Source organism: Centrocercus urophasianus, unplaced genomic scaffold (genome assembly GCF_019232065.1).
Source record: "Centrocercus urophasianus isolate 14NV4802_14NV808 unplaced genomic scaffold, USGS_Curo_1.0 seq_17, whole genome shotgun sequence".
NCBI classification, from domain to species: domain Eukaryota; kingdom Metazoa; phylum Chordata; class Aves; order Galliformes; family Phasianidae; genus Centrocercus; species Centrocercus urophasianus.
The window spans coordinates 26,491,351-26,504,085 of record NW_024884722.1 but is presented as its reverse complement, the minus strand read 5'-3'; the positions used below and the strand labels follow the sequence as shown (position 1 = coordinate 26,504,085).

The 12,735-nt window shown below is 39.3% G+C and overlaps 1 protein-coding gene across 12 annotated transcripts in view; it reads right to left on the bottom strand.

Moving 5' to 3' along the window:
- Positions 1 to 3,653: 3,653 nt before the first annotated feature.
- Positions 3,654 to 12,735, bottom strand: part of RTKN2 (rhotekin 2) — a 190,883-nt gene continuing 181,801 nt past the window's right edge. For all 12 annotated transcript variants that reach the window (XM_042818525.1, XM_042818516.1, XM_042818518.1 and 9 more), the window contains 3 exons: positions 12,540 to 12,705; positions 10,466 to 10,573; positions 3,654 to 8,929 (listed from right to left, as the gene is read on the bottom strand). In XM_042818525.1, the coding sequence (XP_042674459.1) occupies positions 8,394 to 8,929; positions 10,466 to 10,573; positions 12,540 to 12,705 (810 nt within the window). In that variant the 3' untranslated portion in view covers positions 3,654 to 8,393. The remainder of the gene's footprint in view (positions 8,930 to 10,465; positions 10,574 to 12,539; positions 12,706 to 12,735) is intronic.

The window sequence follows — 12,735 nt, the reverse complement described above, 5'->3', positions numbered from 1 at the left end:
CTTTTGTTGTAAGGGGCTTCAGAACAGAAGTACGAGGACGGACAGGATAATCTTTGAATACTGTCACTACAACAAGCTGAAGAAGTTGCTCAGTAGGCTGAAAGGCAGTGAAAATGTCAGATGGCTTTTCTGAAAATTTCCTGTTTTGGTTGCTGTGGGTCATATGGAACTCATACAGTCATCTTCCAAATCTGCCTTGTTCCTATGTTAAAAATACTTTTATTCAGTTAACTGCTGTAGAAATGAAAACTTCAACTCTTTCTCCTTATAAAGCTTTCCTCCACCCTGAGTCACTTTTGGAGTCTGAGGAAGGGCAGGGAAGAAAGTTGGAGGAAGTTTGAGATGAAAATGGAGCCCAGAGCTGCAGAGAAAGGTAGTAGCCCTAACTTAGAAGCAGCAGTGGCAACAGCAGTCACAGTGTGTATCTCCCACAGCATTCCTCTAACACTGCTTTGTGCTAGCTCTTTCTAGGAAAGAATGAATTTACTTTCTTTTTTTATTAGTTTGAAATAAGTGGAAAACGCAGGCCTGTTGGACATGGGGTTATGCTGAAATAGTACAGCAGGAGTCCAAATGGGAGAGGAAATCTTTGCATGACCAGTGCCACCAGGAGATAAATAAGCAGTGGGAACCAGGAGGTGAGTGCAGCTGCAGTTCAGTGTCCCAGGCCACGAGGGCTGAAGCTCTCAAGTGCTGGGGAAGAGCTGTAGTGGGAGCACTGGCATTCTAGCTGTGCTGCATCAAAGCCTTGCTAATGCAGGGAAATGCTAGCAGTGACAGCGACAGCCCACCCCCAGCCCCTCAGTTACACAGCCACTGCACACTCCCAGCTCAGGAGAGCCTGTGCGCCTGGTGCTGTTTCAGTCCTGGTGACGGAGCATCACGCTGCCACACCAAATGTGGCATCGCTAAGGAGCGCCTCAAAAAGTGCGATGGAAGCTGCTGTCATTGTCTCCATTTACAGGAGAATCTGAGGAGCTGTGACCTTGCATTGCTCTTGCTCTATGTGGCCAACTGCCTGAACTGAACAAATACCCTTGGAACTCTGTACTCTGATTCAAGTAAGATTCTTCCTCTTGATTAACCCTTTGGCTGTCTTCAGTGCCTGAATAGCATATAGATGGAGCCTGACAATAATTGGTGGTATTTTTTAATTGCATTTTGCAGGTATAGGTGACAGAATTTGCCCTGCTTAAGGACAAATGTAGAAAAAGGCAAGTAAATAAACTTCAGTCTAGCAGGCTATAAGAGTAACAGTGAACAGTTGTTCTGTTTTATTCCTACAAAAAAATGTAAATAGTGGGCTATGCATTAGTGCTTGGAAATTAACCAACTTTACTTACCAAGGAATTATACCGTTACTTTAATGGGGAAATAGAAAAGTGTGTGTTGGTCTATAGTGGTAAGTGGCAACAGCAGGCACTGGGATAAAACAGAGTTAGTCTGAAGAAAGCAGACTGGTTTTCATTGAAGAGTAACAGCCAACCAGATATTTTAAAAACTTTCTCATGAGGTCACAAACAAGTTGTCATGTATTAAACACAAAAACTCTTATTAAAATAATGAAAATTACTAAAACCCTTGCACCTCCTCACCAACCAAAGGGATGCTTTGATGCATCCCTTAGGGGCTCTTACTGCAATGCAAGGGGGAGAACTGCTCTGGGTGCCTGGAGCCAGTGACAGATACATTGTGACATGACCGATCTGCAGCAAGAGTAGCCAGGGGTCCAACAAAGGCCTGAACAGAAAGCCACCCAAAGGTAACTTCTTTATACAAAGGGTGCCGTGCTCTCCGACTGTGAAATTCCTGTTTGAATTGTCCGTCCTGACTCCCTAGGCAAACCTGCAGCACCTGAATTCAGATCAGTGTGAGAAAAGATGTCCACACCATGCTCATTCCCATCCCTTTCTTCTCCACATGATGTGCTTCCCTGGAGCGGCCAAGAGAAAACGTATTCCCACGATATCATCAAAGCAGCTGCATCCAGCACCAGATTTTCCTACCGACCAGATCAGCAGGCTGAGTCTGGCAGTTCTGTACACCAGCTCTCGTGACTCCAGCTGATACATTCACATCATGAGAAGGCCCAGTAAGTTGCTTTCAGTTTATTTTAAATACTCTCAACTCTTGTGTACAGCCGTGAGGGACTAAAGAATAATGATCACGCAAAAACAAAAGAAGTACAGCAGCTGCTACCATCTGAAAAACAAATGTTGTATGGACAAAGCATCTTACGTGTGACAGTTTCGCATTCATATTTTTCCGGCCGTTGAGAAATTTGAAAGTCAGATGTTAAGTTCACTAGAGCAGAGCTAGGAAACTCTTTTCTTTCCTAAGGTCTTTATTTAAGAAGTATTGATTCCAGCCATAGATCAATGGAAACATTTGTTTTTCACTAAGGTGGAAAGAGCAGCTAAGGCATAGACAGTACTTTGCATAACATGGAGCTCTTGCAACCCAAGAGTACCCCTCAGCTAAAGTGTATTCAGCTCTGGGCACCAAATAATCAAGATGTGCGTGGAATTTTGAAACGTACACTGATCAGAAAATTGAACATATAACCCAAAGAGAGATGGAAAAGACTGGTGCCATTTGCCTTCAGGGTAAAGAAAACAATGTGAAGTCCTTGATATATTTTGGAACGACCTTCATACCCAGTGATGAAACAAACCCCAACCACAGGTGAGAGATTCTAATTGACTGCCTCTCAGAAAGAAAATGTACAAATGTAAAAGTTTGAAAAGAAAATCCTCTCTTTTTGGTACTCTCTTGTCCCCACTGTGAAAGTTACAGAAATCTGAAGACAAGCCACAATGGAGTGAAAGATGCTTCACTAGTTATGAATTTTCTCCCTTTGGGAAGGTACATTAAGAACACTTAAAAAGCTTTCTTGATCTAAACATGTTGAAAAATTGCTTTTTCACTATGAAGAGCATTTTAATGTCTCACAAACAGATTTTTCTGTGAATCTATAACTACACATATGGAAAGATCACAGTATAACCGTTTGGCACTGGTATGTGAAAAGATCATCATATCTGATTTTTCTACCATTGCTTAAAGCAAACTGCAGCATTAGCTGTATGACAATCTTCATTAAAACACTCAGCAGCGTTGGCTTGCCTTGCAATTATCAATCATACTGTTTTTTTCACAGATTCATAAATCAGTCAAATAGTCTACAATTAAAACATCTAACAACTCCCTCTATGTTTATTACAGTTCTTTTACGATAATTAAAAGTATACCTCACTTGAGCAGAAGTTAGCTTTAAGCAAGCAGAATTGCTCTGAGCTCTGTCCAGCAAGAACAGGAGTCACTATAAGATTGCCCAAAGCAAGGGGAAAAAAAAGAATGGTGTTTGTGATGTTGGCAGAGCACACACACGTCTCCTGGATACACTGCACTACTAGTTGAGCAAGTAATGCACACTGCCAAATACTTTCTTCCCTTCTGTTAATAAAACCAAGAGCAGTGCTGTTTGCTGCTGCCCCCAGTAGCTGGAAGCCAAGCTCAATAGTCAGGGTGGGATGCGAGCTCTTTGAAGGTAGTCACAGGTCCTCTGATTGGACAGTAGCCACCAGCCATGAAAAAAAGTTTATGGAATTCTAGGACTGAAGGAAATGACACTGAAACTCTTTTTCTCTAAAAGCATCTTTAATTTCAATCCAAATACAGTACGTTTGCAGCACAGTATTAGAATTCCTGTTCCAATATTTCACAATACATTCGTTTCCTGTAATTAATTACAAATCAATTCTGAATACTAGGACAGTATTTTTAAGATATGTAAAAAGTACCATAAAAATAACTACTTATAACCATTACTACAGAAAAAAAAAATTACAAATGTAAAAATGTAAACATTTAAGCTAAAGTCTTCAGAATTGCAAGACCAAGTAAACAGCACAAAACACAAAGTACCATCTAAAAAGTTGCTAAATCAAGGCCTTGTGCAGGCAGCACTGCAGAAGTTGTTCGTGCTACGTGAAATTCACATTCAAGTTTGGACTAGCTTTTAAACCGTGCTTCCTAACAGAAAGGTTGGCTGTTGTCTTCGCTATACTTCAAGGCTGCAATCTCACTACTTAATTGCTTTTAAGCAGAAATTAATTAATTCCAGCAGAGAACAAGCAGGACAAATTTCAGAGCAAGCTTGACGTGTTCTTCACAAAAGCAGCATATCAGTGCAGCTCAGAAGCAGCAAATGAACAAGATGCACAAAGCTACCAACATCTTTGCTGCACAACAGTAGGCAGGTGGGGCAGTTCACTAGCAGTGCAGTGTCTCTGCAAGAACACTATTTTGCTCCAGACTCCACCACAAGGCAGCAGTGCACTGGTTTGCCTGCACAGCTGTGAGAGGCAAATACCTGGGCTGCAAGGGCCAGGAGACGCCACTGGTCTCATGCTGCCTTACCCAGCCTCACCTCAGCAGAAGGCTGCCTGACTTCCCTTCACCCTTTGTGAATTAGTTCCTATTTCTGCACTGTCTGTACATGCTAGTAAAACGACTCAGCTATTGAGTTCTGCTGAATTTTCGCCCTTGTTACAGTCAGGCACACTTGAGGCAAAAAACAATGGAGAAGTTCTAATTCCTGAACAAGTCTTTTAATGATTAGAAGGGGACCAATGTCTTAGTGAAATATTATAATTTGTCACCGCGTGGAAAAGCCAAAAAAAAATTAAGTTTTCCTCACAGATATATCTTGTAATTATACTCCTAGAATTTGCTGGCTTTATTACTTTTATTTATGTTCTTTTGAGTAGACAAAAGCAGAGTACAAATCTCTTCCCTAGAACTGACTTTATTGTATTGCTGAGATCAACGCTCACTGGTAGCCTGCAGTTTTTAATCAGTGAAAGCAGCCTGCTGAACAGAAGATGAGAAGGCAGTAATAAGAGGCAACACGAGGGGAAAAAAAAAGAAAAAAGACTAAGTCAGTACAATAAATATTAAAACCTGAAGTCAACTGATGCTTCATAACAGGGATTATATATTGGTTGCTTAAAATAGCAGAAACTACATTCGGTAGCAGAAACATTTCCAGCTGTAGGAGCCTAAACATGTAATTAGTTTAACAAGTCTCAGCAGTGTCATGACATTTCGCAGGACTGCAAGAACAATACTGTTGTGCGGAAAGAGGATGATCAGGGTAATTAATGGCCTCATTTGCTTACGGTGATCAGGGCAATGCAGTGAAATGGATGGTATGAGACTAACTCAGGGATAGAGTGTATGTCAGTCGACACAACCTCATGGAGAAGAGGTCTCAGACAACAGGCTACATTTTTTGCTTTGATCCAGTAAGCTGAGCTTACAAAAACACCTGCACTGAAGTGTTATCCTTAGGACCCCGGGGCACCCGGCGCACACCAGACGTACATTCATTTCTCTAAAATACCCGTCACAGATAAAGATCAATACAGACTGTTGCGCTGAAAACAGATAACTAATTTCAAAGATAACTAATTTCAAAGATAACTAATTTCAAAATGCAGTATTCGTAGGGAATCAGCAGGATGCATGGAGGCTTGCCCTGAATTTCCGTCTTATTCAGTTTTTAAAGGCTCTTGGAAAAAAGAGACATGAACTCAATGGCCTGTTTGCTTTTCCCCACCCCCACCCATGTCACCGATCTAATAAAAACTTATCACCTCTTTCTACAAACCTTGCCTTGCATTCAATTTTAAAAATCAATGATCTGGAAGAAACTGTAAAAATCACTTGCAATAAATTTGCAAAGGACATGCAGGCTGCTGGAGTAGTAAAGAATGGGGACAGGTCACTTACACACAGCAATCTGGATCGCTTCATAAGCGGTATTTTAAGGCTGGTAAAATACAGTGTATACTTCCAAGAAAAAATACGTTAGGATAATAAGGGGACGAAGTACCACATTCTAGAAAGAGACTCTGAAGAGGACCTGAGCCGTAAAAGTCAGCATCCAAGGTAATGCTTCTGCAAAAAGAAGGATAATGTGATTTCTGTGGAAATAGGGTAGGGAGGTATTTATCAGAGTAAGAAGATCACACTATGTCTGTATAGTCCTGCTGGATCACTGTTGACACGTAGCATCTCATTCAGAGGTCACACAGAAACATTTAAATATGTGAGAAGTACAGAGAAGAACGTGAAGATGAATTAGTCTTGGATAGCATTCATTTCCATAGGAAAGTTAAGGAATTCAGTATATCTCATCAGAGAAAAGGTTAAAAGGGACATAATCATGATTTATAGCTACACACAAGCAATTAGAAAAGCTGATACTACAGAGATCAATATAAGCAATCAAAGGCATAAAAAGACCAAAATAACTTAAGCTGGAGCTACAAATGCAAATAGAAAAATCAAGTGAAAAACGTACCTGAGGTAATTAACTATTGCAACAGGAGGGATGGGCGAATGCTCGTCACTTGAAGAATTTAATATTAAATGCCTGCCTAAAATATGTATGTTGTAGTTCAAAACAAAGCTCCTGAATTTAACAGGGAAACTGCTCATTGAAATTCAATGGCCTGTTGAATTAAAAAATGAATTCTCGTTATGTTGTCTTCTTGCCTCGTATATTTGAGAGATGTATTTTGAAATATAGCAACTAATTGGAAGGGGGTTACCACGAAAAAAGATATTCTTTTTTTTTCATAGGAGAGTTACATTTAATGCTAGATTTAAAGCTAAATAATCTGCAGCTGCACCTTCTTTCCCCTGTGTTTATTTTTCCCTATTTCTTGTTCAGAATTGCACAGTCCACTTAGTGACTGTGTCTAATTTACATAATCACATCGTTATTCTTCAGTTTTTCTGTTCCTATTTATAAACCATTCACAAACCATCCACTTAAGTAACAGCACGATTTGTTGTAAGAATTATTATGGCTGTTTCCAAGGGAAAATGGAATGTGATTAAATGAAGAACGAACAATGACATTTCTTAAACAGAGGGTTCTAATCCCACCAAGGGATTTGTAAATGAAACCTGCCCATCAAATTCCGTCCCAAACAGCCAATGAACTACTGAGGAAATGCAGCAGATACCTTTACAGCTGTATAGCAAGAGCTTAGCAAAAGACAAAAAATAGATAAACAAACTAACCAGCCACGCACACAATACCTTCCAGAGAAATGGTAAAGCTCCCAAAGCCATCTGTACTTTCAAAAAAAAAAAAAAAAAAAAGAAGTGTATGTATACAGTTGCTGATATGACTCAACACAAGTCTGAATACTAAGGCTCTAGAGGAAAATCTGCAAGCAGACCTTTGCTCCTAGCTGAGTTCCAGCTTCTGAGAGAAACGCATCAAGCAAGGAAAGGGCTGGGTATTTAAGCTGTTGATTCAGGAAAAAGGAATCTTTTCTGCATAAATAGATTTTTTGCAGGTGCCACAGGAACCATAATAACCCACACTTCTTATAAAAATGGTGAATGGTGACATAAGAACATCAGAGTTCAATATTTTCAACTGAGGAATTTGTTCTCTTTTTTAAAAATGAGTGGGGAAATAAAAAACCTATTTGTTTACCAGTAATGCCGTCACCTCTACAAAAAGCTATCTACAAGGAACAGCTGAGAAGTTCCGTGAAGGAGGAGTGATGCTACAAAGCCTCATTCATCAAAAAAAAAAAAGATAAAAAAAAAAATCCCAAATAGGTATTCATAGGCAGTACTGCTTTGACATGTTTGTGTTAGTCCAAAGTAAACCATACTGATGGATTCCATTCTTGTTCGTACGCAGACAGACGCAGTCCATTCAGACGTGCATGCAGCACAGAGGACCACAGAGATCCCGTTACATGGGTAGAACTGCTTCAGAAACTCATCCAGAGCCATTCAGAAGTGTGCAGTAACTGTTCACAGCACATTATCTTACAAGCAGCAGTTCTTAAACATTGAGAGAGATATGGAAATATTTCAGGTGAAACCAAGCACGAAGCACAGGAAAATCAGTTCTGGGAGACTGGTGTTGAATATCTGAAATTCCCTGTTGAATCAGTTTAAGGAGCTGCAGACGGGATAAGCAGAGGGACTGGGAAATGCCCACAGTAAAATCCCTGCAGCACAGACACTGAGATACCCTGAATACTGAGTTTTTCAAGGGAAAAGTACTGAAACATTGTTTCAAAAATAGCATCATTATTTGAGATAGAGATAAACCCTTCCCCATTATTTGTGTAATTATTCAGATGTTAGCAATAACAAGTAAATGAATAATGCAGCTAGTAGTAGTGTTCTAGATAAAAGACCAAAAACAGAGAAACAAAACAACAAAGCAACCAAGCAACAAGGCTTTAGCCTCAGTATTTAGAAACTATATGCCAATACTAATTTTCACTCAGAAGTTGCAGTATAAGGCTGAAGAACTTAAAATTCCAGGGAATTTTCTAAGCCAGTAATTAAGTCTGTGGCTGTAACCGTGACCTAGGGTCTAGCACTTCTGTGATGCATTTCTGTCTCGGGGTTGGTACCGGTTTGGTTTCAGACTCTGTTTTAGTAACCAAAGACATGGGATTCCTATGGTCAGCCAAACTGTTTTTCCTACAAGGACAGATTCTGCGAGGAGCAGCAGCGGGTGCCTGCAATTGTTGTGTTTCCATAGATAACACTGAATCTAAAGAACTGCAAGATGTGCCATCAGGCCTCTCCCAGTTCTCCTTGTCCCGTTCCTCTGCGTTCCCACGTGCTTTTGCATTGTACGCTGGTTTATCAGAGGGTGGAGGTGGAGCTCTTCTTTTCTTCCCTCTGCCATCATTAGGACTTGCAGTATGCATATTTTTCTGAACAACCATCTCGTGAGATCCATCAAAGAGTGAAGCCCATAAGGAAGACGCAGGCTCTTTTTGCTGGCAAAGCAGGAACTCACCATCACTCTCTTCAATTTTTCTTTGTGTGATATCAGCTAAGCCCTCATGTTTCACTGGAGAATCAATGCCTGTAATTTTAAGGGACAGCAATTAACTCAGATTAAAATGCTACCCATGACTTTACTCCTCTCTATTTTATTACTGTTCAGAATACAAAACTGTATTAACCATGTCTCATGAAACCTGGACTGCTATTAAGCGTATTAATGGAAGAAATGGAAAAGATTACATATGCTTTCATAAGAGAAAGCTGGGGGACAGGAGAGAACTGTTTTCATGACAGCTGGTGTTGAGAGAACAGAATATGAATTGATCCTTCTTTCCAAGCAAAAGCTGAAAAAAAATTACAAATATATATATAGACATACATACATATATATGCACACACACAGAGACACAATCTTCATAATAGATATATTTTGCTGTACAGCACTTTGAAATTTTCATTTTACACCAGGTGCATGGAAAAATGTATGACTAAATATTCCTGTGCCTCCAGCCTGCAGAAAATTGAACGTCTTTGCATATACCATTTTTCTTTATGTGCTTTAAGACTCTTGCCCCATTTCTGATCTCTCATATTGAATTTTCTAGGTAGACCACAATAATGCTAGCCTTTAAAACAGAAGCAATATCTTTTCTATTTCAGGTCGCACGTTAAGGATTTTAAACACAGGATTTTACCTATGAATACTGTCAATAAGCAGAAAAACACTGGTATATTAAGAATGAAGCAGAGGTTGTGTTCTGCTCCACACTGATATATTTGAGCATCAGCAGAATTATACTACAGCATTACCTTCATAGAACTTCTGTATAGTTGATTTACTGCCTTCCCGCTCTGTGTTCACAGCTGAGGTAGTATTGTGACTGCTGGCTGCTCTGATGCACAGGAGCTCGATGACCCACACGGCATTTTGAGCATCTTCACAATTCCAGTCTCAAGCAGCAAGCAGTCAGGCATTTATACCGCACAGTGTTTTTCAGCCATTACTGCATTAGATCCATTAAAACAGTGACCTACTTTTTCTAGTCAGTAAATATTATTTCTGTAATGAAACTATTAAAATAATCCTGTTGCAAACTATTTTGCTCTGCAAAACTAAGTCTTACATACAATCCAGGTATTTTCTGAGCATATTTTTCAACATTATTAAGAAAAAATAGCAGGTAAGTTAAGTTAGGTAAGCCTTAAAGTAGTGTTAAGAAGAGCAAATTAATTTTTATTTCATTTTTTAATTTTTAAATAATTTTAATTTTTTAGATGAGACCATTTTGCCTTTACATTCCTTGTGCTTTATACTACTCGCACAGTGAGCATTTATTTCTAGTGGTGGCTTTGTTTCTCGTGTTCAGGTCTCCCTATTTACAGTTCAGATCACAGATTTTCTGGTTCAAGGTTAAATAAATAAATAAATAAATAAAATGGTGCAATTACAAATTCAGATTTAACATGAACTCCTTGGTATGCAATTATGTTGCTCTTTCATTGTCTCAGTTGCCCTTGAAAAACTCAGCGTTTCAACATCAACACCAGAAGCCATCTCAATGCAGACAATGTTGTTTCTGTTACCCTGCAACTTGAAAAGACAAATCCCACTCACTCATATCATGGTAGACAGAGGTCGCTTCTTTAGTCAAGAACAAAGGTGGTTTCCGTGGTGACATAATCTCAATTTTCATAAGTTCTTCACAGCAATGTTTCCACTGGCCTGAGAGAGAAAAGAGAACAGTGATTGGAACTTCAGCACTTCAGCCTGAAAAAACCGAAGTCATTCGTTTCCTAACACGACCCATCTCCAAAGCAATACCAAACAGTAAGCATCTACTTTTACTTAGCAGGAATGCTCAGGATGCATTTTCAGTATTTTCAACTTTTAATTAATTACGACTTTTAGCACAGAAGTTATGAGCTACCACCTTTAATTGAAGCATCCCAACAGTACTGTTATACCATAATGATTAAATATCATAATTTGCCTTCAAACCCCAACCCAGTATAAATTCACCAGAAAAAAAATCATAACTTATCAACATACTGCAAGCTGGGTGTTACACAACCACTATAGTAAAGGAACAGTTTTGTCTTTCATAAAGGGTAACTCGCCTTTTATCTGCCAGCAGACAAGGAAATCTCTTTTCACTATTAATAGATTTTGACCTTAAGGAAAACAAGGCACAGTAAAATTACTTTGTTCATACCAATCATTCCAAGTTTTCCAAGCACATTAGTTTTAAGAGATTTTTTAGAACCACTGAAGAAAAAAAAAAAAAAAAGGTATTTAAATGGTAAGTGACCCATTTTTTCTGTACCTAAGGAAAATGTCTTTAAAAAAATCTATGGGTATTCTATCTATAATGAATAAGTAGTAGTTCTTTTACCCCACTCCACAGCTAATTTAAAGAAGATGCCCTAGTTTTTGCTTGGTGTTTTCTGTAATTGATAAAACCTCTTCTTGTAGCTCAGAGAAAAAGGAGTAGAACTACAAACTACAACACCCACATAAGAAAACCTCTGTTCACTGATTTGTTCGGTGTGGCCTCTGATTAAACACTGGCATTTCATCAATTGAGCTGGTTCTGTTTTCTGCCCTGGTGAAAGTGACTGTCAGGATTCAACTGTATTTTGTCAGTGACAGCTTAATAACTGTCAGCTGTTCTCTGCTCCTAGTAAACCTATGAGTCAAACTACTAAAGCAGAGGAAAAAGATGAAGACAAATTAGTCTGTATAGTTTCTATAGTTAATACATAGTTAATACATAGTTAATACATAGTGTTAAACAAGAACCATGGTATGCTACCTGAAAACCATTTTGCTGTCTTATACGAGAAGAAACTCGTTTCTTGCTGTAAGAACAGCTTTGTTACAGAGGTTACCAAGGTCATTAAGACAGCTTACTGGAGAAAGTAAAGCCCAAACCAAACTGAAGATCTTCAAACATTTTAACATGGAAAATAAAAAATTCAGGGTATCAATTTACCTCACTTGCATCATGTTACAGCTGTCACCAGTTTCCAGTAGGCAGTGTGTGTTTGCATGAATGGATGGGACTGTGGCTAGGTGAGCAAATTCCCTTGTGGCAAGGGGTGCCATACCAAAACCTGAGAATTACCAGCAAAATCAATCCTTAACACAGCAAACTGCAACTTAATTAATACATAATACTGCTGGGTAAGGAATATACATGTTTCTACTCGCAAGGACTGGCTGAATCTGAATCCTTGCCAAGGCCCCAGATGGATCCTGCATCTTCACTGCTTCCCATTAAGGCTTCCAGGCCCAAAGGTTTCAGTCTTGCAGAATCTCACAAAACCAACAGACCTGATAAGGGTGTGCAGGCAGAAGGAGCCCCACTCAGCTAAGTGGAGGAAGAGATAGTGAGAGTTTATTAGTCCTTTAAAAATCATCTAGAATGCTGCTAAAAGAGGCCAAGTTACTTTGGATTTGTGGACACAGTTATTTCTTGTTTCCTGCAAAAAGCCAGACTGAACATGCGGATATTTGTCTCCCAATAGCTATGACCACCACCTAATACTATTCCAAAGAACATTTTTCTTCCCATCGTTGCAAACAAAGGATTATGAGGCAATTGTGATTGAAATTGTTCAAAGATTCCTTTGATGTTACATAACATCCTTCAGGAAGGGCGCAATGCTAGCACTGCTTGCTTACTTACTCAGATCATAGAAGTGCTGCCAGAAAGCCTCCGTCCACTTCTGAAGCTCTTCCCTACTGTCAGTAGCAAAAAGTTGAGTCGCAGCCTCTCCAGGCAGGGGGTTGATAACAGAAAAGCTATTGGTTCTTCTTTTGGAGTCTTTATCCACAGATTGAATTCTGGTTTCCTAAAAATGACAAACTGTGGTAATGAGTTA